This window comes from Glandiceps talaboti, chromosome 7, assembly GCF_964340395.1.
Source record: "Glandiceps talaboti chromosome 7, keGlaTala1.1, whole genome shotgun sequence".
Taxonomy (NCBI): Eukaryota; Metazoa; Hemichordata; class Enteropneusta; family Spengelidae; genus Glandiceps; species Glandiceps talaboti.
Window position 1 is genome coordinate 16,647,677 of NC_135555.1, and position 27,575 is coordinate 16,675,251.

The 27,575-nt window shown below is 35.9% G+C and overlaps 2 protein-coding genes across 2 annotated transcripts; both read right to left on the reverse strand.

Annotated features, from left to right (window-relative positions):
• Positions 1 to 4,580: 4,580 nt before the first annotated feature.
• On the reverse strand, positions 4,581 to 12,146 carry LOC144438021 (dehydrogenase/reductase SDR family member 4-like). The gene is made up of 9 exons (XM_078127053.1): positions 12,088 to 12,146; positions 11,140 to 11,317; positions 10,656 to 10,733; positions 9,107 to 9,130; positions 7,821 to 7,891; positions 6,968 to 7,019; positions 6,042 to 6,176; positions 5,002 to 5,057; positions 4,581 to 4,695 (listed from the first exon to the last, which is right to left on the reverse strand). Exons 1-9 carry the CDS (start codon positions 12,144 to 12,146, stop codon positions 4,581 to 4,583), a joined length of 768 nt encoding a protein of 255 aa, XP_077983179.1.
• A 3,332-nt stretch (positions 12,147 to 15,478) lies between these two features.
• Positions 15,479 to 27,574, reverse strand: LOC144437762 (dehydrogenase/reductase SDR family member 4-like). Its single transcript, XM_078126778.1, has 9 exons — positions 27,492 to 27,574; positions 23,386 to 23,563; positions 19,746 to 19,823; positions 18,963 to 18,986; positions 18,228 to 18,298; positions 17,530 to 17,584; positions 16,546 to 16,680; positions 15,965 to 16,017; positions 15,479 to 15,719 (listed from the first exon to the last, which is right to left on the reverse strand). Exons 1-9 carry the CDS (start codon positions 27,572 to 27,574, stop codon positions 15,605 to 15,607), a joined length of 792 nt encoding a protein of 263 aa, XP_077982904.1. The 3' UTR covers positions 15,479 to 15,604.
• Position 27,575: the final 1 nt, after the last annotated feature.

Below are 27,575 nucleotides of genomic sequence, written 5' to 3' on the forward strand. Positions count from 1 at the left end.
ACACAGCCAGTAACGATCATACATAGTCTTCCCTGTAGTCTCAATGGTATTGTTTCAGGTTTTAGTCCGTCTGGGTGTCTTCGGATCTGAGTCCATCTGACACCCAATATAACGTTCATAAGATAACTCTACCTGAATCTGAATCTGACACCAACTTTATACTCGTGTGATCGATTAATTACTCAAATTGGTCATTAATATTCATTGGATTATTACCAAAACCTAATCATTTCTTGCCATTACCCTATGGAAGATGTCTATGAAATTTCGTTTGAATTGATGCAGCCGTTTTTCGGAAATCGTGACACACACACACACACACACACACACACACACACACAGACTTCATCGCTATATTAAGACCTTCCTTACGGTAGGTAAAAATGAAACAAGTGGTTACAAGTTTAGGATTTCTCAAGGTTTTTATTCAATCATGTTCACTGTGACTTATTTTGAAGTTGTTCTTTGTCCTTGTCTGAAAAAAAAGGAATTATAAATTTGAGCACTGCTATTCGTTGGTGTTCAGATTAAAAATTGTGACTACCTGGCTGTCCAATCTTTCGAAACAATATATAATATACTCTGTAGAAATGACTTAAAATTGGGTTTTTGTTTTATGTAGCTAGGTTATAGTCTCTGTGTAATGGAATATCTCAGACCACAGTATCTCTATAGTGGTCTGAGGTAATATATATGATTATATATTTCATAGACAATAATAATTGACCCCACTCCCTGTCAAATGACCCTACTTTTTGCAACCAAGGGGTCTTTGTCCCCACTTGTTGGAAACCTTGGCAGAACATGGCATGTTACCGATGTTTACAATATTACTTTTAATTACTTTTAAACAGTAAATCCCAAAGGAGTCCTGAGTTCTAGAAATGTTTACATGTTAATGTTATCTGGTGGATTATTTTGACAAATTCACACTGAAGAAAATGTTTCATAGAAGTAATCATATATATAAATGAAAATTCCTCGAGCACACTGATGACAATCACGCAATTAGTGTTTCAAAAAGTTACATACTAAAGTTCAAATTGGATAACTTGGAAAAAAATTGTTAGCGATGTCAACGCCACTTTGATTAATAGGACGAATGTATTAGACTAAGTACTCCTGGTAAAATCATACAATATTTCATGGCTACAGATATACACCCATCAGGCTGATAAGTATTCATCTTCTTACAAAGTTGTTCTACGGACTTGTCAACCTTGCTAAAATGAAGGAAATAGACCTGTAACAAGGAATTCAATAAAGAGAAGAGAAAATGAGTTGTAGAGAGACTGACAGGACAGAAAGGACAGAGAATAGAACTGAAAAAATACAGACCTTTCCTTGCCCCCTTTGTTTTATTTCGCCCGCACGCCCCGCCTGACTATTCCACTGGAGATGAGAAACAAAAAAAGGGTCACCCTTACATTAGAAATCAGTATATCTGAAACAGAACGTCACCCGGTTCGACAAAAATCTTACTAACATTGTAACAATGTAGCATCTGAACTCTACAAAAATATGACAAATTGCTACATTTTATCGTCTGACGCTACAAAAGTTTTCAAAGTGCGATATTGTTTTTACAAATAGTGTTGTGGATCGGCTAAAGGTTTCTCGCCGAAGAAAATGTAGCAATCTTGATAAGATTTTTGTTGAGCCAGACGATCAAATGTAGCTGCGTTAATTAGGGGTAAGATCAATAGTACAATGTAGGACAAAAAACTAAATTCTTAAACTTAGGCCTCAGACCCCAACCTCCCACCCCCTTGCAACTAAATAGACTAAAAATTGAAAATGTTTCAAACCACACATTGTCACCCAATTTCAAATCAGTATGTAGTAGTACATAGTGCTATGAATTCAAAGCCAGTATGTAGTGAGTAAAAAAATTAGTTCTTTTGCTGACACTTTATTTTAATGCCATGCATTTACTATAGCAAACATTCTTGCATTTCTCAATTTGCCATTTTTAAAGAAATATTTGTCTTTAAGGGTATTAAACATCCATTAAAAGTAAAATCTATTTTGTAGGATGGGAATCGAAATGCCCCCCCCCCCAAAGAATTTAGTTTTTCATCCTACATTGAACTATTGATCTCACCCCTTAATAAAATTGTAAGATTCTTGTGGTGTCAGACGATGATCCGTTTAAGGTCAAAGATTACTATCGTATTGAACTCACCCAGCCATTTTTATGATGACGTTCTTCTTCGTTTGTTATAAACGGAAATTACTTTTTCACAGACAGAAGAAAATGCTTTCAACTTGTCCACTCGCTCACTCCCTCCCTCCCTCACTTTAATACTCACTCACATCCTCCCTCCACTCACTCACTCACTCACCCACTCACTCTCACCCTCCCTCATTCACTCACTCAATGAACTCACTCACTCACTCACTCACTCACTCACTCAAAACCAAAACCCACCCACCCATCCACCCACTCACTCACTCGGTTGAAGTTTACCGTTCACCATAGATAAAAACCTTCGATGATACTGCACGCTATCCCATCTCTATCCAAATATTGCATTGATTGTTGACCACATATCAAACATCTCTGTCAGTAGTCATTCAAAACTAACCTTCTCTATATCTTATCATGCTCTCAGCCTCGCATTGACGTTGACCCATATACATGTTTTTCATACAAGGCCCAAAATCAGGTTAGTTTGATTACAACGCACGGCCCATAGGTCAAATGTCAGATGTAATTGTTGGTGTTTTCATTGTTCATATACTACCACTCGCACTTCAGGGGCTGAACAACATCTTGGCATTGTTTTGATTGTGAGATTTTTTCGAGTTTGATTTCAATCTACTGAATAGGTAATTTTATGAATGGAAATAATGATGATCAAATCTGCTGAGCTATTTATATTTTTGTTTTGTTCCTTGCACAATGCACTGAGACTTAATTACAGGTCGTGTTTAATAAATTAATCTAGTTGGTTATGTCTAAGTATAAATGTTGGGCTACCTTCGTAAGGAGAAGTTAGCATTGGTACGCTCATTGTCTTGAACATACAACTGCAAATTCACATATCTTGGTTCAGGCTGGTTAGTGAGTGAGTGAGTGAGTGAGTCAGTCAGTCAGTCAGTCAGTCAGTGAGTCAGTGAAGTGAGTCAGTGACGGAGTGAGTGGGGTTTGTAGTTTGTAAGTGTATGAATTAATGAGTGGCGAACCAAACGGAGGACCCAAAATATGCCATGGGATTCTTGTTACCATTCAGCACAATAGACCTTGATCCAATGAATATATGTAGTACCGCACAACCAAACAAAAAACAACCAAACAAACGAACAAACAAACAAACAAACAAACAAACAAACAAACAAACACATTCACACACACATCAATATGTTCCATTAGATTTCAACTTTCAATACAAAGAAGCTTAAGTTTTATTATCAAAAAGACAGTTTCATTGACAAACACATCTGTGGCTAATACAAACTGAACATCAACTATTCTGGTAAAATATGACAATGAAAAAAATATAATGAAAATGAAAAAAAAATATTATAGTCCAAATAATAAAGTGTTCTTTCTTTGAAAAGTAGAACTGGATTGCAAATAATTAAGATGTCACTGTTTCCGTTCGAACCTTATCTGTATCCTTTCTTAATGTTGTGTCACTTAAAAGGTTGGGCTGTACAGTACCCAAGAAATAAACTCTTTGAACTCTTGTTACTTTGTTCAAGAAAACTTCACCTTATTCTCAGTTAAAATCAATAACAACAATCTGGGGTCACCGTACATTTAAAAAAAAAATGGAGTTCAAAATGATATCAAAATTTAGAATTCAATATGGCCGCCGAATAGTATGTTAAAGGATTGATGATTTCCTTGAAAACAAGATGGTGAAACCCCAAATTTTTTATATCATTTCAAAGGGAAACAAAATTTTCATGTGGCAAAGTGTGGAGAGATTTAAGAACTTTTATTTTCAGGGAAATTTGTCCCCGAAATGCACTCTACTTTAAACTTGAGGTTGGGATACGTGTCTGCTTATGTTTTCTACTCGATATTTCACAATATAGATTTGATCAATGGGTGTTTTATGTTGATTCGATATTTCTAATGATGTTTCGGTGAACATTCGTGAAATTCTTGGAAATTCTTGGCATCTCTTTGATTCTTGCTGAATCCCAAAAATACATTCTCGTGCCGTTTAATTGAGACTCAGATTCTATACTCTCTCTAGATTGGTAGTAACTAGTACATCTTTCTGTTCTGTCAAAGTTTTTGAATAAAAATCCAATGCTGATATTTAGAACGAACTTCAGATTAACGTAGGCTAAGCTGTGCAAGTCAGTCAGGTAGATTTTGGAGCGGTTCATTCAAGGGCCGGGTCGATTGTAAGTTGGTTTTTCAGTTACAGACCACGTTTAATATATCTGAATCGTTGTAATGTTATGGATGGCTTCTCAACTCCTTTCGATCTTGTCCCCCCCCCCCATAATTCATGTCTGCTTCCACGGCTATTCGTCACATCGTTTCTCAAAACAGAAAATTCAGTGTCAATGTTGTGAAGTGGAAAGTTTCGAATCTTTTTTCTTCGTGACATCGAACATTACAATCTCGTCGCACCACCTCCGGCCAGAGGAAGAACTTCCCCGGTCATGTAGGACGCATCGTCAGAGCAAAGAAACGCAGCTGCAGCAGCACATTCTTCTACTGTACCAGGCCTAATGACAAATGCAAAAAAGGACATGATATATTTATCAATTTATTTCAATTCAGGCTGTAGTTGTAAGAACTTTTATCAAAATGTTCGAAATATTTTCTGCTGTCTAATGAAAAAAAGTTAATTAGTTTCTATGGAGACTGTAAAATAACGTTCGTTGATTGCGTTACGTCATGAAGAACATAATTAATCTCGCGTTACAAACTTTCGCGAGATGCTAGAGTTTCAGTGTAAAATATACAAGTCACAGTGATACCAAGGCAACTAATGCATCAGGTCATTGAGGTCATACATATTGTTTACTCACCTTTTCATTGGTATCCGGCCTATGACTTTCTTCATTACCAAAGGGTTCTCTTCCACCTGGTAGGATTAAAGAGACACATGCTGAGTTTAGAAGCATTTTACTCAAAGTACTACCATTGCACCAGTTGTCTAGAAATACTGCTGACTAGAACATCGTTTTATCAGTGGTGGATTATTATAACTGGCTTTGGAGGTGCCTTCATACTGTCTTCTCCATATCGCACATTGTCATTGTCATACATTGATACAAAAACTATAGGTGTAGATGCATGCCATGCTTCTATCACTTGGTTTATGCCGGTGAAAGTTAGACATACTGCCATATACAACATGTCTATATAAACAAACTGATAAGAACATAGCATGAACTTACATCAGAGACTCACAATGTTATTTTGTATCAATATATCTCTGTTTGATATTATGGTAAGGAGACGACTTTCCAACACCTCCAAAGTCAGTTTTAATTGACCAGTACTGCTAAGACAACACTCAGATCAACAGTATTTCTAGATAACTAGCTCATGCAAGGGTTGTAAACCTACTCCAATGAAACCACACCCTAGTATAATGTTAATGTTGATGCATGACTTCTATAACATTACAACTGTATTATGGCATTGTTAGAACAATTGGTTGCATAGTAGGGATTTCCTCAACATTATATATTAATCTTAGGTTTCAGTTCAGTTAATTTCAAGTGCTTCTCTAAGTACAATACTACTGTGAGTACTATTTAATATGCGGCGAAAACTATGCCCAAATGCGTATACATTCAGTTTGTGCCCCTACGAAAAATAAGACTGATTATTACTACTAGATTGACCACAGACATACATTGATACATACATACATACATACATACATACATACATACATACATACATACATACATACAGGGTATCTATTGTTGTTCACACGTGGGTAAGAATATATAATTATGTCATGTCTCCTTGTTGTAGCTCCAAATCCGTCGTCGTTCTTGTCATATTCTATCTTTCAACTAATATAGCCACAGACATATAGTGTACTGACCCTTACCTCATCCGATTCCCCGGATTCAATAAACCCAGGGGCCAAACAATTTACTCGAATATTCACCCCAACACATTCAGGAACAAGTGCCTTTGTCAATCCATATATTGCTGTTTTACTGACTGTAAACGCACTGCGGTGCTGAAAAAAGCAAAGATACGGAATGAGTTGGAGTCAATATTTTGAGTCCAATATTCTTCCAAAATAATGTTAAGGAGTCATGGAACTAATTCAACAGGTCAACACCCCGGTTGTTTTAAGGTATCGTATAGGACACCGAACACATAATACGAAATGGTGACACAATGTGATGCTTAGTAGCACATTTTCTTACTTGTGTGTGTTACTACCCATAACCACCCCTTACTATAGATTTGCATGACAGAAAGATGTAGGTTACCTTTTTAAAGTTTCACAAGTTTGAATATAGTCATAGACAAGTGACGTCGATTTCACATATATAGATATTATTTCAATTATCCTAGTTTAAAATTAAGTTGAGATGTGCTTAAAATTACAGAAAGACAAAAAATGTTGTCAAAATATTCTTAGCGGGAAAGTAACACGATTTTCCTCTCACCAATTCGCTAGTCAGTATTACTGATACGATTCCAGTCAAAACTTAAGTTAATTTGTGTCAAACTGTCCACAGGGTGTTTAATTCGACAGTAGGTCCGTAGGTCTTGTGATTTAGTCAACGTTTGTGTGGATAAGAAACTTTTCATTCATATTTAGTGTCCTTATATATTGAGGACGTACGTGTTTATGTTCAAGGATACCTTGGTATTTCGACCTTAGACCGGTAGTCATGTGACCAACCTTAAATTGCTGACCAGATGCACATTTTTAGTTCTTTATTGTTACTATTTTTAGTTCCGACCCTTTGAAATCAGATAACATAACAGTGTTACAAAACTATCACAGTGACCTACCTGCCCTGTGTGATATCCTCCTGCAGATGCAACGTATAGAATGGAACCACCACTGAAAGGTTAACAATATCATGAGCCAATGTAACATTGGGCCGTACAAAACAAAATCTAGAATACTAGAATATACCAAATAAAATGTAACTTGTCTACTGGCTAAATCTATGACATCCTATACACGTAGTCTGGATGTCAACGTGGTATCGAATCATCATGAGATACGATGAAGAATAGCACTAGACTAGAGCTACAAGGATTCTATGACAAAAAAAATATAGTACAGCGTATAGCAGGTTACTGTTCTGTCTCTGTTTGCTACACAGAAGCACGCACTGGCAGAAAAAAATCAGAAACTGCGATTGCTACACTTTAAAAATACATTTTTTGCTACATTTTGTTGAAATGGAATGAACTAACATGCCACCATGCAAATCTTTAGCTAAGGCCTAATAAAAAAGTTGTGTGAGTCCAATTACTCTCAATTTAGAATGCGTGGGGTAGGTAGATTTTTGTTTTATTTTATTGCATATATATTTTTTGCTGTGTGAGTGTTTAGTTCAGGTTTTCCACTGTTTTCCAAATCGTCTCTGTGTTGTTTGTTACTTATCAGATGTACAGCCATTACAGATTAGAAGAATAGTTTTATTTTGTCTTTTATAGTTGATGTCATATTCCGCATCCACTATTTCTCGTGAGACTTCACAATCTTTGCGATTTTTTTTTCTAATACGAAAAAAAAGTTTAGGGACGGCAGTGAAAAGCTAGGTGGGGGTCGGGTAACCGGAACCAAACAATTATTTTTTAGGCCTAAAATGTAATTTCCCAAAAACATTCAAGAGAACTGTATAGAACATACCCTCTTTCGATCAGATGTGGTAAAGCAGCCTTGGAAAGAAAGAACGATGCCTTCAAGTTCACATCAAAAACCTGTCAAAACCACAAACAACTTATATTATTAGGTGTATAGAGGTTTACCCACTTTCCTAACAATAAGGAATTCTTTTGTATAATTTCCAAAATCAAAAATTTTCCTTTGACTCAAATTTGAAGTTCGAGTATTCATCGGTCATTTCGAATTTCAGGTCCTGTACAAATTGATGAGAATGTTGTCTGATGATCGCACAATGCGTGAAACTCCGAGTTACAACCAAGAAAGAGTTCCAGTACTACCAAAACTATTGCGCTCTGCCACTGCGGTATAGAGCACTGTCTTAGCAGATTGATACTCACCGAGTATATATATATATATATATATATTTTTTTTTTTTTTTTTTTTTTTGGGGGGGGGTCTTCAATACCATTATAAGAGCGCACGCCTGGCGATGACGTAAGTACAAAATGTTTGTGCCCAGTGTAAAATACAGGTGAGTAACTTCTACGGCAATAACGACGGTATTTTCGTGATTTTAGAAGACAACGTGTCGATCTTTGGCCTAAATACCAATGGATATTGCTCTGAGGGAATAGTCCGCAGACGCCGGTTACTGTGTTGTAACATGAGATAGTTATCTCATTTTGTATATTTTGATGATTATTCTCGCTCAGCAATTAAGCAATGGCTACGGGTATTTTGGCCAAAAATCGACACGGTTGTCTTCTAAAATCATGAAAATACCGTAGTTACTGACGTAGAAGTTTACTCAAGAGGTACCCATATCGTCTAACAATTTGCTATCTAAGGTGATATTGCATGAAAAGAATATGTAGCGCAAGCAGACTTTTTTCTCGAACCAGACATTAAAATTTAAAAAAAAAATACTTGTAAGATTTTGTCCAACCAATAGATTACTCTACTTCATGTGGCATGGTTTTCAATTGTATATACATTATATATATCTTTGTACATTTGCAGCCTACGTATATCTTTTGATGTTATGAACGCAGTTGTGAAAACGGCGTCTTTTAGACAAGAAGGCTACTGGAAAGAATACTAATTCTCCCATACTATTCTGCAATTCACTGTAGTAGTACACTTATAACTCTATCCTGGGTCAAACTAGTAATTCACACATTGCACAGTCGCCGATGTAGTTGGCCTTAATACCAAAGTTCACAGTGACTGAGTCCCAATCTCGGGTAAAGGTTAAACTTTATGAGTATCGCGGTTTAATGTTTAACGAAACAAAGACATAAATAGCATACCTGGTCCCACAGTTCTTCTGTTGTCTGGAGAAAAAAATGTACAATTTTGAAATTTAGTTACTATGTTAGTTTGCACGCATGAATTATCGAGTTATGCTTCACCCAATATTAATATATTTACTACAAGGAATACATTAAAGATGCACTAGATGTAACTGGAGTATTTTCCCCGATCAGACAACAACAATATATTCACTGAATATTGTTAAAATACCAATAATTAGACATTGTACATGTTAGTTAGAGGTAGATTTCATCCATAATACAGCAACAGGTTGAAATCGTAATCGCATTTAGGGACACTTAGTTTTGGGTGCGGACCAAAAATTCAACTTTGATCGGATGTATTGCACCCGATGATATGTGTACAGCGACAAAATACGTGTACTCATAGGTGATTCAATACTGTTCAGGGTGTAGGTTATTACAATTAAGTCATCGTATCTAGAAAACTATGTAAAAGAAAACACGTTCTTGTTACAGCTAGTGCAGCTGTATCCGAATGTATGGACGATTTAAATATGCAAAACTAGGATTTCCAAAAATAAATTATTTGTTTGACTGAAGATAAAAAAACCTGGAAACTGGACTGATGCTCGTAACCATGGAAACATATTATGTAGGAGCACCAAACAATTATAACAGTCAGATTATTAAAGGAAAATCAGAGAAACGCTTCGACTATTTGACAGTGGTCAAGAACTTGGAATCATGACGAAATACTGATTTCAAAGTTTCCTTTTGTTTGTTTGTTTGTTTGTTTGTTTGTTTGTTTGTTTGTTTGTTTTGTTATATAGAAAAGAGTTCAAAACCAACCAAACGCCCCTTTTCTCATAAAATAATATGTCTTGCCATTAAATTCATTGAACAAAAATATTTCCAATGACGTGTTTCTATCAGGGGGTCATAGAAAGGTCACACAGGTAAGGGAACACGACTTTGTCGTTCAAAGCGCGAGTTGTGTTGTGTAAACCACAAGCGTGTTCTGCTGTTTTTGTGACTTATAATGTACAAAAAACTTGTCACTCAATCTTACTCAAAAAATAAAAAAAATCGCTTTATAATGTTCCCATCAGTAGAAATGTATTGTTATCAGGAGCACGTATTTATCTCTATTTTTTAAGTATTTTCTCAATATAAACGAATTGACAAATATGATAAACGTGTAAGGTAGCTTTTAACACACATATGTTATGACTTATTGAAGACACAAATAGCGAATAAAGAAGAGCATCAACAATCAATAATGCACCAACGATAGATCAAATCTACACTTCAATAAGTGTCTCAACATGACCTATGGCCAGGAAGAAACATTATTACAACTAAGATCTCTGTATTGTCTAAAGTATATAGTCTACTACGCAACAGGCATAAGGAGGAAGGAGGACGAAGGGATGAAGAGGGGAGGAGGGGAGGAGGGGAAGGGCATTAGGGCAATTGGAGGGAAATGAAATGAAAAGACCCCCCCCCCCTCATAACATAGGGCAAATAGCCACCACTAAAACGACGCGAGGCAAAGATGACTGCATTGGCAGCTTACTCATACCTCAACGATTGACTTGAATGGTGGTGTGTATACGGCACTGTTGACTAAAATATCGATCCCTCCATACGTTCTCAAGGTCTGTGGGTTAAAAACAAAGTCAAGGTCATTTGATGTTTACTCTAACACAACGTTGGCGTGTGTGACATTGATTTATAGACTGACCTTGGATTTATATCATTGCTATTAATAATTCCAAATAAACATTCAACACATTTACAAGTGGTTTTAGGCCTTCAAGGTTGTTGCACTGTGTGCACGGCAGTCCTATTAATAACACCTTTCACGTGACCAAAACTATCCACACTGCAACCTTATCGCATTACAAGGTGAATGCGATAAATAAAGTTTGTAAATGCAAATATTATTAACAATAATATTTTCGGTAAACAATATCATTTCTTAAAATGTAAATAAAAATCGAAATTAGCCAAACAATTTAAAAAAACAAACTATTTCCCCCTAGTAATTTCGGCAGGAAGGTTACCTCTTTGATAAGTCTGTTCCTGTGGCTGTCGTCTGCTACATCGCAAACCGTGCCAGATACATTCAACTTTTCCGATCTCAGCTTTTCTATAGCATCGTCAACGTTTGACTGTGTACGGCTTGATATCATGACATCGGCACCTTCTTGCGCTAGTCTCCTGGCGATTCCGAACCCGATACTAAAAAGTAGAGAATATATATGCCATCCATTGAAATAAATCAGAGTATTCATTTGTCTATTTATCTCTGGGTCTATTTATCCATCTATTTATCTATTGGTCTATTTATCCAGGTATTCCGGCATACAAAAATGTTGGCCAACAAAGTCATTCATTCATTCATTCATTCATTCATTCGTTCATTCGTTCGTTCGTTCGTTCGTTCATTCGTTCGTTCGTCCGTTTGTTTATTTGTTCGTTCGTTCCTTCATTCATTCATTCATTCATTCGAATGAGAGAGTGATAGAGTGAGTGAGTGAGTTGGGTGGGTGAGCGGGTGTGTGGTTAAGCAGGTGGATGGGTAGGAGAATGAATGGATGAATGAACGAACGAACGAAAGAACGGATGAATGAATGAACGGACGGACGAATGAATGAATGTGGCGATATAATGAATGAACGGTTACTGACAGATTTAGTTTTTGGTTGATTATGGTATGTGTTTGCTTCCATATGATAACTGTTATAATGACAGACGCGTGGTACTTTGCTAGTGATTGAGCAGGCCGTGACACATACATAAGTTTGATATATAATTATATTTATGACGAACATAAAACTGTTATTTAACGTCAGATTTATAAACTTAAAATAAATGGTAATATGCCAAATGAGTTTATTATTCATGTACCACTACTGTAATAATTTAATTTGGATAAATGTTCATGTTTCAGTTTTATTAAATTTATATATGTATAATTTTGACATGTGGATAGTATACTGCTAACTTACCCGTCAGTTGAGCCCGTAATCATGGCCACCTTGCCAACCAGTCTCCGTGCCTGTATCATGGTTTAAACGACGTTAGAAGCGCTTCTGTACACTGTAAATGCTGAGTGCACAGACGGGTATACACCTTGTTGACTTATACGAGCTTCAAAGCCTGTCATTTCCCAGGAGGTGATAACAAAGAAGATAAAATACCTTTACAAAGATAACGCTTCCCATTTGCTAATGTCGATATGATATACACGTGAGGTTACTACTGTCAGGGAGAACCTAAGCTTTGTCTAGTAAAAGGTTGTTAACAGGTCGGCAATTAATCACTGTTTCTGTTTGTTATCAGAGTGAACTTTACCAGATATACATGATGCGGATGGGGTGGGTGGGTGGCCTAGAAAATCATACATACATACATTCATTCATTCATTCATTCATTCATTCATTCATTCATTCATTCATTCATTCATTCATTCATTCAAAATCGGTCATTTGCATATACATTTTGAAAGTCTAACAATTTGCTCACTCCGTGTGATGATCTAATCCCTGTTTGGAAATGCTGAGATTGTTTACTGCGGGCAAAGAATGGTTGGTTACCTTGCAGTCAAATTAGCCATGCCCCATTGCAGTCAAAGATTTACACACCTCGACCATGTTTAAGGGAATAGATTCAGTGGTCACTAGTACTGCGAACGGACTATATGCCACAGATCCTGAATAACATTTTAGGGACAAAGATAATTACTAATTAGCATACACGTGTACTAGTAATTAGACACATTGTATAACATTTCGAAAACAAGATGTTTGACGTGACTTTGGATATTACAAAGTGATGTATATTTCTTTCCATGGTGAATATTACAAAGTTGTGTAATTCTTTCCATGGTGAATATAACAAAATGATGTATATTTCTTTCCATGGTGAATATTACAAAGTTGTATATTTCTTTCCATCATGAATATTACAAAGTTGTATATTACTTTCCATGGTGAATATTACAAAGTTGTATATTTCTTTCCATGGTGAATATTACAAAGTTGTATATTTCTTTCCATGGTGAATATTACAAAGTTGTATATTTCTTTCCATGGTGAATATTACAAAGTTGTATATTATTTTGTATGGTGAATATTACAAAGTTGTGTATTTCTTTCCATGGTGAATATTAAACAAGTTGTATATTTCTGTCCATGGTGACTATTAAAAGGTGATATATATTTCTTTCCAAGATGAACAAAACTGAGTGTGTCCAAAAGTTTGTCCTGTCAATACTTTCAATTTGTTTATGAATTTGATAAAAAAATTGTTGTCTGCTCGGCTACAGTAATATGTGATCTATAGTACCTGCTTCATATATGCTAATCCCTACCACAGGGGCCAGTAAAGTAACATAATTTTTTTTTATTGTTGTATTAACCACAACATTTTCTGGCTGCCATCATAAAAATAAAGTAAACCATTTGAAAATCTGAAAACTTGTCTATGTGCGTTGTTTTTGTTTCGTGTTTGTTCCAAGATATTGATTAAATTAAAACAATAGAAATGAATTGCTCAGTCGTGAGGCGTTTTGTCGCTAAATCTCAGCACCGATATTTGTGTTGTTTTCGTTCCGGAAGAAGACTATACAAACTGATTATCCCCAGTTAAGTTACCACACTGTTCTCCCATCACTCGTGTGAGACCCACCCGTCTCCTCACATCACAACTAAAAACTGATTCATTGCATGATTGTCAGCGGTGATTTGGTGGCAGTGGTGGGATATTGCAGAAATGAGACGTGGTAGTACGTGTTGTGATGCCAAAATAACAAAATAATGTTAAGTGAGATACAAATGTCATCCTCCCCTGATTCCATTTTCTAAAATATAGCACTTCCGAGAACCAATTTGTTAAAAGTGACCCCAACGCATTTCCCCCTCTGTAAGTAATAACTGAAGGCTCCCTTATCTTAGATAAAAAGTCACGCGTCTACCGTATGTTCGCGTGAGAACAAACTATATATAAATATATATCGTACATTCCGACATTGTTTAGATAAAACAGTAGATGGAGTGGGTGTGACATTTCTCCGAGAAGCGCCAAATTCTAATTCTCTGATCAAAACTTTCACTTCATTCTCAGTGTGAACAGTTACGAACTATTTGAGCAAGTCATGTTCGAATATATTTGGTTGGACCCCAGCCGAAATAAAAGCCTCGAAATGGATGGTACGTTTTAAAGATGTGTAATCACATAACCATTTCATAAAAAATTTAAAAGACTTCAGTGAAATCTTGGATATTGGAATGCTACAGTATTGCCGATTGGGCTCTAAACTTTCTTTCAACAAAAATATAGATTCAAGCCAAGTAGCAAAAAAAAAAAAGGATTATGCCGATGTGTATTTACGCGTCCACATATCGGTATGGTTATCTTACAATGTACAGGTCACTCTGAGGGCAGCCATTGTTTGATGTTGATCTGGCACAAACCGGCACGATATTTTGAACAGGGACAGAACCGCCTCTCCCGATGTGCTTACCAGTTCAAAAATTCCAAAGTCGGCAACCAATAATGAAGACACGTGACCTTTAAGATATCAAACTCTTTTTTTGCTGATTTCAAACTTTGGTAAGAAATTGTCAACTCAACAAATACAAAAAGTAAAGTCTGATGGGCTTTCAATCATGTGTAATACTAGTACTATCTAAACAATTGTAAACAAAATCAAGCTTTCAGTTGTGTCGGATTCGCATTAGCATTTCAAATGTACAACACAATATATTTACTCTGATTTGATCCAAATGAGGTCATCATAACTAGTATAGTCCAAACCTACATCGCCCCAAATCTGTCATCCATTGTTCATTCTATCACAAAAACAGTAAATTATATTAGAGGTCATTTGACCAGAAATAGGACATCGTCTGACTCGATAAAATTTTGTAAACACTAGACTGCTACATTCATCTTACCTCAGACTTATACTACAGGAGGGAAACATTTCGAAGCAACTAAGTGCGACATTACACATATAATAGTTAAACTACATTTTGTTGTGATATTGACATCTTTTACGTCCAAAAACGTTTGATGTTAGATCATAGTAAAAGGTGTTTCCTCATCCCTGTTTTTTTTAATTGGTTAAAGAAAGGTTGATCTAAAATAAACTGGCGATGAAAATAAGTCTAAACTGACAGTTTTACTCAACATCTATTTTTCAATAGTAAATCAGTCTATTCAACCAATCTGGAAGAACCTCTAATCACTGGACACCTGGAATACCTATGCTGATTTCCAGTAACATGCAAATTTAGTTGGTTCAGAAAACAAGCTTAGAAAAAGTTTACACTGCAACAGTTGTTTTTGTAGCCAGTTTACACGACTGAAATGTTTTAGGTGTTTTCGTCATTCAATTAACATTTTCGGGATCTGACTGGCGTGGAATGTGTTGTCGTCCATTTGTACTTAAAGTAAGTTGAGCAATACAGGTAGTTCAAAGACGTAAAGACAAGAACCCCTCTGCGTGTACAGTGCCGGGTATTAGAGTCTAACTGATCCACCACCTGAAGCACAGACAACCTCCCCCGTGATATAAGTGGCGTCGTCCGAACAGAGGAAGGCCACTATCCCTCCACACTCTTCTACTGATCCCATTCTGAAATGAAATATGCAAATTAATTAGGTTTCAATGTTATATAATAAAAACCAATGGTGAAAATCATCGATCAAGGAGCCTCACAAAAAACTTCTTGAAGTCCTTCTACAACATTTTAGTCATATCCTTTAACTGCATCAGTTATTTCAATGAAAATCCTGTTTTTGCAATTATCATTTTCAGTGTGAGCTATACTTTGAAAAAAAAATCAAACTATATATAACAAGGACTTTAATGTTTCTTACCTGTTCATTGGTATTAGCTGCATATTTTTTTGTAGCTGGTCGTTGCTCATGAACTTTGAAAAAGAAATGAAAGAATTAATTTTTTAATCGTAAAAATGAAACTAAATTGACAGGCACAAATTTTTGTAAACGTCATCAACACAACATCACCACATCCACTCTCTGTGTTTACAACCCATTTCATGTTAGTTTCCACTGGCTCTGTTTGATACTGCCAAGCAGAACTTGAACCAATATGAAACTGCACATTCTACTCTCTACGAGCAAGACAGCAGTGCCACATTTTGTCTGAATGAAATAAACAACTTTAAATATATGGCAACTAGACGCAGACATGCAGGCGCCAATGTTTTGATGTCTGACTGTAAATTGATGCATGCGTCCGTTAGTTCATTTAGTTTATATTAGACAAAATATAGCAAGAAACTATTTTCATTCAACCTTGCTGTCTTAAGTGTAGCATGTGCATTATCTTATTGGTTTCAGCATGGTTGTATCAAACCGATCTGAGCCAGTCTGAGGACCCATTCGTTATGCGCTAGACTCACCCCCCACACCTATACACGCAATGTTATTCTTACCTCTTTCGCCGCCTTGGTGTCGATCAGTCCTGGGGCTAAGCAATTGACTCTGATGTTCCTGGCTGTACATTCTGGTACTAGTGCCTTTGTCATACCAAATAGCGTCGTTTTGCTCATTGTGTAACTATTACGAGCCTGAATCAAACACAAAATTTACATTTTGAAACTTAAAGCTGCCCTGTACCATTTTTTCAATCAGACAACCAAAAATATAGTCAATGGGAATTGGTAAAATACAATAATCAGACATTGTACATGTTAAGGAGTCGAATATATCAAAAGCAGCATAGCAACAAGTTGAAATTGTTATTGCATTGGGGCAGTGCGTTTTGGGTGCGGATTATATACCCTGTTCGTTCTACGTCATAACAACCCCTGTCTCCGTCACAACAATCTCTGCTTAGGTTACTGGTTCTTCGATACTCGAAATATGAGTCAAAAATTTCCAAGTTGACATTATGTTTTTCCCCGTACCTATGGTGGTGGTGGTGGTGGTGGTGGTGTAATTACATTATTTCCGAATATTTTTCTTTGTTCAGTCGGAAATTAAAGTACTTGTGACCCAAAGGTCTAGCGACTGGTAGTGACAACAAGCCCCCTTAGGTCACGCGTTTTAGAATTAGTACAAAAGAAGAAGAATTTAAGCCCAGAATATCAACATTGTGTTGTCTTGGTTACTTTAAAAGTTCTAGACAGTTTTGGATCTGAAACGTCAACGATAATATTAAAAGTACGTCGTGTACGCCGTGTTGGGCCCCCTCATCGGCCCTGTCTCATCGACCCTGTCTCGCTAACGAAAATACAACTTTCAATGAGGATGGAATGACACGACGTATCTCAGCCTACAATTTTATTTGGTGGTATTTGACCTTTGAGCTTTATGTTTTGAGTCATAGCAGTTCAATGAGAACACTTGTGGCGCAACGAGGCCTTCAAACCAATGTACACAAGATATAATAAACTAAGAAATGTATGGCTACTTACGTAGTGAGTTGTGTGATAGCCTCCAACTGATGAAATAAACAAGACAGAGCTGCCTCTGTAAAACAAATTGTTTATTAGTTTATATTACATGTATGGTCATAGAAAATAACTAAATGTGTCAATTTCTATAAATATTATGCAGCATTTCATTACAGTTACCATGGTTACTTGAGAATCGGATTTAGTTTTGAGATTATATAGATTATATGTCACAATTCTGTTATTTGAATCAAAACATTGACATAATGTACACGACACAAACTCAGTTCACAATATATTATACTTCGATGAACAATCTCAACATTTTCATTACACTAGAATATTACAATATGCTAGTGTAATGTTCAAGTTGATGAATGTCTTCGAAGGCAATAACATCACTTCTGATGATGTTGGCACAATTGCTGGGATGCGTAATAATGGTTTCAAGCTTCGACATTTTTAGTATGCGTACAATAAATTACGTCATCGAACTATTTACGTATCATGCTCGAATATCAAGCTTGAATCTGCCAATAGCAAATTGAAGTGATGCTGCTCAACTTCAGTTAGTACAATACTACATGTCAAACATTTAATACAATCAGCGCTAGCACTGACCCTTAATTCCCCGTAAAATGTTTCAATTCATGGCTTGTGCACCATTAAGAACATGATTATATGGAATTGAAGTTACAATACTCGATTGGGGAACTTACTTTGTTTTTCCTAAATGTTCAATTGCTAATTTTGTTAGAAAGAAAGGGGCTTTAACATTGGTATCGAAGACCTGAAAAAGAGAAAGAGAGAGAGAGAGAGAGAGAGAGAGAGAGAGAGAGAGAGAGAGAGAGAGAGAGAGAGAGAGAGAGAGAGAGAGAGAGAGAGAGAGAGAGAGAGAGATTAATCGTAGTATCGTAACAACATATACCTTCAATGATTCACGACGAAGGCTGGAAATATTCAACGTGCCTCTTAGTTCTTTGCATCCGTGACAAAGACAAGGATTTCTTATTTAATTTGCAATATAGTTATACATTTAATTTACCTAAATGACAAAACGTTTTGTTTTTGATATATCTGATAGTATACCTAATGTAAAACCTTTGAAGATTACGTCATTATTTTGTTTTAGAAATGACGTCAAGCAGATACTGACGAAATACAGCAATACGAGATCTAGCGAGAACTGTACTAAACGAAAGTATATGACTTAGTGAAACCTGACACAGAGGGCGGCAATCTGCGCCGCGATGATATATCTGTTAATACCAAGTTCAGTAATTTTTTTCTCAATTCAGTGTCGTAGTTTATCCTATACATGTCTTTATGTCTATAGAAACAAGCTGGAACACACGTCCAGTTAGAATAAAAAAGGTCTATAGTATCTCATGCTAGATAGAAGTATTAAATGAAGTACTGTAAGTAATGAAGTAAAACAAAGCAAAATGAATTACCTTGTCCCAAAGTTCTTCTGTAGTCTGAATAGAAACAATTAAGAGAGAAAACTTTGAAAATCTCACATCAAAGAAATTTATAGACAAATTCATTATATTCCCGCCAAAAATAAGTGTCAGTCCATCAAATTCTATGTAAATGTCGTTTCATTATTGAACAGCAACACTGTGTTGTCTACAAAGTGCTTGGCTTCCTATATATATATATATATATATATATATATATATATATATATATATATATATATATATATATATATATATATATATATATATATATATATATATATATATATATATATATATATATGGACAATGTCGGCGTTTCCTTCATGTAATGACAGGTTTGTTTACACTTGTAGGGCGATATACACTGAAGTACTCATATTCTGACTATTCTGACAGTGTTCGGATTATCATTTCGGTATTAACTAACGGCTAATGCCTTCAGAAAAATCTCAAACCTTTTTTCTATAGAGCTTTCGACATTAAACTCTGTAGTACCACCACGTATATTTACATGTAAACTGACACTGTTACTACATTGCATTTGATTGATTGATTGATTACTTGGTTGGTTTGTTGATTGGTTTGTTGGCTTTCGGTTGGTTGGTTCATTGGTTGGTTGGTTGATTGATCGATTGATTGATTGATTATTTGATTGATCACATTGTACTTTTTCACATGTACAGGAATTCTGTCTCCACTGGCTCTAAATATTCATGTTAATTAACAACAGTTACTGCCTACGCTCTATGACGAAACCTATAATCACTGACTCACCTCAAAGGCTGGTCTAAATATCGGCATAAACGCAGCGTTATTTATCAATATGTTGATACCACCAAATCGTTTTACAGTCTAGGAGAAAGAAAACGTAATACATATTAATGGAACTTTTGGACAACTGTTCGCTCATATCACTCACGAAAAAACACCAGTGCGTTTGTTTGAATGAAGAGAGCAGGGATAGACTTCAGGCAAAGACAATATTAGGTAACTGAAAACAACAATACAACCAGTACCGTAGCCTGCGGGGAAGGGGGGGGGGGGCAACTGCCCCCTGAGATTTTGGAAAAAAGAAAGAAAAAAAGCTACTTTTTGAATACATAGCGATGTCATTAAAATCGTTATTTACGTGACGATTCCTAGCATACGCTATTAAAATTCATGGTTCGCTAAAGTCAACAGTGACTGTACACTGACTCCTTGCTAATATGTATCTTATATCTCTATTTTACGCTGGTCTAACTTTGAATAAAAATGTGTCCAGTTAAAAATTGTAACTTTTTACATTGTAAAGTAAAAATTATTTGTGAGGGAAAGTACAAAAGAAGTGCGCACATGCAGTCTGCATTTTCCGCGAGTATCAGTAGTTTTGAAAGTTTCCTTTATTTGAAGACAGGAAGTCGCAATAATGTCAGAGAGTGAAACTCAAAAAAAGACGGAAAAAGTCGTTCAACGTGAGATCGACTGCTACTAGCAGTGACTCCGTAGATGCGCTCGATCTCATTTACATCTTATATTAAAACATTTACTGATAAAGCGGCAGATATCTCTTTGGAATATTTGGTGGCCCTGAAAAACTATTAAACTAGGTACGCAGTTTAAGATACACTCTTTGAAGATCTTTCTTGTCAATAATTGTGTTCGACGTTGTTTTTGGTTAAAATGTTGTTTGATATAATTATCTCACTGCACACTGACACTAGCGTTATTCTGCAATTCATTTTGAAGCGACAATTTGCTATGGAAAGAATGACCCTGAATTTGTAAACAGAGCTGTACCAAGGCTTCGACATCAACATCCAAACTTCAATTTCCATTATAATGATAATGACAAGGAGAATCCACCGAGTTCGCCATACAAGTTTTCGGAGTTGGGTGGAGAAAAGGATTATTTTGTTATGTTACTTATTTGAGAAAGCACCATCCAAATTATTTTTTATTCTAAAAGCTTTTTTTACTTTGAATGTGACATCTTTTCGGCAACTACTTTGAAAGATACGGCATTAAGCCAGAAAAAAAGAAAAAGGCTGTTGAACCTACCCATATATTTTTTTTCTGGTGATGGGCAATATATCCTCATGCGGGCGTCGCATTTTTTTTTAACATTAAGGACATTTCTTTATATTTTCTGAATAGTACATGTAACAATATACAGTTGAGTCTATTCCAAATTATATAATATCTTATACAGTGGTTTACTTGGCTCTGATGTTGCATACAAGCATGAATTGAGATTAAATATCCACTGTGCACTAAAAAGAATTGAAGAGAAGTTTACGACCATTGGGCCATCAAAAGTCTGAAGGCCTTGAAATGTTTTGCTCTTTATTCAGGATTTTTTGAAACCAAATTAAACTTCAGGAGAAGTCATTTAGCATGTGCACATCCGCATAATACCTTTCAGCTTTGCCACAACAAAATACACTTCCAGATAATATGTAATGCATAGCGTAATCGTTTGAATTCTGGTATTTTATTATGTCTATGGTTTGATATTTTATGCCTCTAAATGGCCTCCTACACTGTTTTATTTTCACTTTTTTTCATCTTTGGAGCTGTCTCCTTCCAATGCATCAATGTGCCATATGCTTTTATATCTCCACTGTAGTGTAGGTGACAGAAGGGGTGGCTAAATTAATGCTCGAGTTTCAATTGACGGGGCTTAACATTTTTTGAGAAGAGAGAGTGAGAGGAACTACACCATTTGTTTAACCGTAAATTGTGTACATTTCCTAACTGTAGCTATACAGACAAATTGCATGAGATAGTATCAAGATGACTGAATAAGTTCTATCTAAACTCGACCTGAAATATTTTGCTATCATTATATATGGTTTGTTTTATCTTTGTCAAGCAGTGTGAAAAATGAAATCGACCTACTTGCCCAATGTGATGAGTTAGGTTACCCGTTGACCAGCATTTTATATTTTTTCTGTCCTTACATATGATATTCAATTGGGTATGCTAAAATAGATATTATGTAAATTACATGCAAATTTATGTAAATTAGTATTTTTCTACATTTTAAATGCACGATTGCACCAATTTCAATTCTGATATTTTATAACCATATTCAAGCATTGTAAGACTTTAAATTATGTCTATGGTTTGATAGTTTATGCCTCTAAATGGCCTCCTACACTGTGTTATTTTCAATTTTGTTTCACCTTTGGAGTTGTCTCCCATCTAATCAGTAGCAATCAAGGTGATAATTGTCTTTCTCCCATAACAAAATTGAAGGTGTTTGGCTAATTATCTCCCTATATAGCCTTAGAGCTAATTAGAGACATCTCCTTATGCATGTGAAATCCACATCCTGTGTAAAGTAGTAAAAGTAATCTCGTTCGGAGTATTATTGTAGTTGGCAATCACTGTTATTTTAATGCATCATTGTATCATATAATTTTATATTTCCACTGCACTGTAGTGTAGGAGACAGAAGGGGTGGCGAAAATAATGCCTGAGTTTCATTTGTCGGGGCTTAATATGTTTTTGAGAAGAGAGGGTGAGACGAGCTACAACATTTGTTTAACCGTAAATTGTGTACATTTCCTAACTGCAGCTATCCAGACAAATTACTTTGATAAGTTACCGACAATAGTTACATTTTAAGTCATTCCTGCTCACCACAAGCAAACAAATGCACCAGTGTTTTTTCGCAGCTCGTATATCATTGACAAAAGAAAGAACTGTTGCAGTAAGAATACTCGAAATTGCACATATATTTCAAAACAAAAACCTCTACTAATCAGAAACACTTTGAAAGGAAACAGAAAGGATAGGGTTCACAATGTTCGAAATTGAAAAATTGGATACTATATCCGGCACAGCAGACTGGCGCCAAATCAGATACATTGTAACAAGATGCACTGTTTTCACGCATGTAAATGGATGAAAAAGTATACACTTAAGAGTTTAATGGCGCCAAAAGGGCCTAAAGACCAATTTTTTGTGATTCTTCACTTAAAATAATTTTGTTTTCGTTCATGTGTGATTTTGATCTCACAAAAAGCACTTAACCTTAATTCTGAAGATAGATCATCAAGCAAAACGTGAATTATAATTGGTTTAGGGAGAGAAAACGGCCTAGTGGAAAACAAATTGTTTGTTTTTGTCATATGTAAAACCCCCAAAATTTCTCAAAAGCCCCAAGGATATTTTCCGATAGTTTGTTTACTTTTTCTCCACTCCACAAATGGCTGTCCATTTTTCAATTTTTGTAGTACCCGAATCATACAAGATATAATGATGTAATTGTAACTTTTACATTAAGCAAGGCAACACATTAGAGTTCGATCTTTTATTTTTTTTCTCTAGCTTCCGTTGAATTTACAATAGGTCGAAAAGCTCAATTCCTGTAATATTGACGTCAACACAGAACTGTGCTATCGACAATCTTAGCCGTCGTACCTACCTCATGTACAAGCCGTTTCCTATGCTCTTGATTACCAACATGGCAAACCACGCCCTCAACGCTCAGGTTCTCTGATCTCAGTCGGTCAACTGCTTCATCCACATTTTCCTGTTTTCGACTACTAATCATAACATCGGCTCCTTCCTGGGCTAATCTTCGGGCGATGCCAAAACCAATTCTAATAAAAGGTAGGAAAAAAATGATTTGGAATCCCTCATCAAAACTTGTACATGTATTATTGTGATATGTTCATTGTATAACGTAAAGTTCAAGTAAATGTGTACTAGCTGCAACTTTTATTTTTGAAAATGTTTTTATAGGCACAATGATTTAACCGTAATATCGTACATCATGAATAGTACTAGTATCTCTGAGTAAACGTGTTTTTTTCTGTAGCTGTAGACACGATAAATCAAACCAAAATGATTTTCAGGTCCGCACCCAAAAAATCAATGCCCTCAACGGTGAACACGATTTATCCTATTTCTGTACTTCTTATGGATAATGACAAGCACTGATTAACACGTACAATGTGTTATTATTTGTATTTTAACACTTTTCAGTGAATATATTGTGGTTGTCTAATCTAAGAACTATACTCGGGTTCAGTGTGTGAACTTAAGGGAAAATGACTACTGGTCATAAGGACCGACAGGTAGCAAATGCTGCTGGTCCTTAAGGAAAACTGCTGGTCCATACTCAATGCAGTTCACGTTCACGACCTGTATCTACACCCCCCCCCCCCATTTACAGATTAAATGATTTTGAACTTTAATATGATACAACATATCTTTAGATATAAAAGTAAAAGAGAGTACAACTTTCCAACTCTTAGCGAACGTAGACCCAAAAATTCATCATAGCAGAAGGTTTTGTCGCATAATTATCCCTCTTGAAAACTGTGTATTTGCTTTATTTCAATTTCCATGACACGAAGCGGTTTCGTCTTCCTTCAGTCTTTACAAATATGTACAGAAGGGCCACCCCCCCCTTAAAAGCCCTACCCGTATACCCTACCGTGGTGTATTGAGTATCGTCACTGGTTGTTTGTGTAAGAAATCTGACCATGATGAAGAGAACTACATGTATCATGGCTAAACATGTCTTACAGTGCAGTGCGATTTTTTTGGACGTGAGAACGTGATATGGTAACTGTACTGTAATGTGTCATCCACTATGAACCCGTGTTTGGCATGATGCAGTAATTTTCCAGATACAACAATGGCAACAAAAATGCAACATTTCTAAGTTTTTACGTTGATTACAACATGACAGGACGTACATCATCATATTCATCAAATTGAAAGCAATCAGACTACGCATTTTCTTACTGTTTTTACAACAAAAAAATAACGTACTGAAGATATTTTACGAAGTGTACCTGCCTTCTTTATTAGTTAAAACGTCATTTTCAGAGTAGTTTATATGTTTTCCGTCAGTTTGTTTTGATCATGGCCGCACACATGGGGGAATCCGGTAAATTGATCGGGAAACCCGCTAACATTTACCGGCTTTAATCCAGCCTTTAAAAAACAGTGTCTGTTTCGTTTTCTTCTTCGAAAGCTCATTAAATATCGCCACATACTTTATAAATACAACGTGGAACTGTCTCAAGCACGTTAAAAGTTTCATACACTTCGAACAGTAAACTTTACAACAATGATTAAATGATTACGATGTCATGGCGGAAAAAGACGCATGCGCTGAATGCGTAAAATGAATCTGAATGTCTAAGACGTTCTGATTAGACAAGACAAAAATAATTAGAGAAATTCAGCCAACCATGTGTTTGCTAACATAATTTCATAAAGCAAATGCTGTATGCTACGTCATACATGTATGTAGACATGATATCAACATTGACAACAACACGGAGCGAGCTAGCTCTGTGTCGCTTGACTTGAACGAGATGTCGAGAGTAAAATAGGTAACACAAGATCAGATTCATGTACGTTAAATTGGATATATCTTTGAATAAATGTTATTATTTACTCCAAATTTCAGTCGGTCATAAGGACCGATACGTTGTTCTAATTCTGAAAAACTGTCGGTCCGAACGGAAATCTGTTGGTCTCGGGCCGAAGGACCGGCGTTAATTTCGCACGCTGCTCGGGTTAGAAGCAGTACAGTTTTAACATGGTGAAAGATTCAAAACTAAGCTTTCAGTTGAGATTTAAACCTGTCACTATACTACCTACAGATAATATTGACCACTAATTAACAGATACAACGTCTTTTTATCAATAATTGACCAATTTTAGTGAATATATCTTTGGTTATTTGATGAAAAAATTTCCCTGTTGCAGTTAGTGTAGATTTAAGTTGGACCAATTGGCGTATAGCTCGCCAAAACTATTACTACTATTAAAATGACCATATGGATGACAAATAAGTTTTTAATTTGGAAATTGTTTTATTGATAAAATAACCCCACTATTCATTTCTACTTTTGCATTTAATGCATTTATCATTTTTTTGCGAAGTAGGAAAATATCATATGATTTGGTGATGATCTGCTAAGATAAGGCCAAAAAAAATTGTTTCTTGTCAGGACATTTTGTCTAAAATGGTGCGACGGTGCGAATTTTTTATTGTCAAAACTTGTCACTCAAATTACTATTTATGGCAGTTAAAAATGTTCTTTTTTATTTAGAACTTTGGAGCAAGACGTGGGACAGATCTCATTTGCTTGTTCATGATTGGCTCGGCAGTTGTCTCCACTGAAGTAGCAATTAATGTAGGGAGGGTTATGTTCAAGTGCTTTCTCCCAGATCTGCAGACTGCATGGACTGGACAAACACAAAAAAAAGCGACCGACGCGAGGGTCACATGATTTAATATAAGTTTATTTTGAAAATTCTTCGGGTATTACAAATACAATGGAGAACGCAATACTTCCACTTGTTGAATAACAATACGACAATATGTGGTCTAGCCGATAGTCTATCGGCTACTGGACTTTGGCAATTCAACATCCAATACATGGCTAGGTTATTTTTTATGTTGCTTTAAATATTGCGACATGTAGAATGAAATTGTCTGAGTTATTTTTGTCTTGTTCATAGCAGTTGGACAATTGCCCAAACTATTTTTGTTTTGTTTGTTGTGATTGGACAATGAAGTGAACTGAGATATATCGCTAACGATTAGGGTCAACTGTTTGGTATGCAGACGACAACTCACGTCACCCTAAACCACTTCGTACTGATATCACCTTCTTGATGATTGGTTATCGGGCACAATTATGTATGCATATATGATATATGACAATTTCTAGAATGACACCATTTATATTGTTATCATACAGCGATAAGTAGGCATAACTGTGTCTGGGCATGGGCTGCTACTATCAAACAGACTGAACATTTGTTTTCGGAGTCAAATGCATTAACGAGATTGGTCTGTACATAGTCAGCAATTTCGTCGAATCCAAATACGTTACGATAGAAACATTGATCGTTTCGCTCGAAAAACATCAGAACATTGCAACGTTTTATTGATGTTTACGTCTGTCTTGCTCCACAAAGTCCAATATGTATCGACATATTGCGACATCTTGTCGTCTGGCACAACAAAGAATGGAAATTGTTACATTTTAATCTACTGACATGCCTGGTTTACATTGTTACAGTGTATATGATTTGGCGCCAGTCTGATATGATACGGATAGGTAGCCCAGGTAAAGAAAGACAAAAACATGCAGCAATATCAGTAATTTTTCTGTCAAGCTGGACGATGAAAAGGTGCAGTGTTAATTTTGTCGCGCCAGAATAACATGTAGCAATAACATTGTAAGGCAAGTCGCATGATATTTGTCTTCGTGAAGCCAGGTTTTTCAGCCAGTAAGTCTAGCTTGTGTTAATCACCCAAAATCCATTCAATTTTGCAACTCAAGTTGACAATCCTCTTCGAATTGTTTCCGAGTCAAATATGGTGATGCGAGATTGGTCTTGAGTTGAAAATTCAATGTCGTCAGCTCCAAATCGTATACATCAGTGCAATAATTTATATGGAGAAAAAAAATAAAAAGGTGCTTTGTGGAAAATGTCATTTTCACTTGAGAAAAAAAATGACGTGAAAGACAAAAGTGGTTGGTCCTTGCTTACCCTTCAGTAGAACCTGTAACCATGGCCACTTTGCCGAGGAATCTTTTTGAAGGCACTTCGATCAGTTTTCTTGCTGGTTGCATT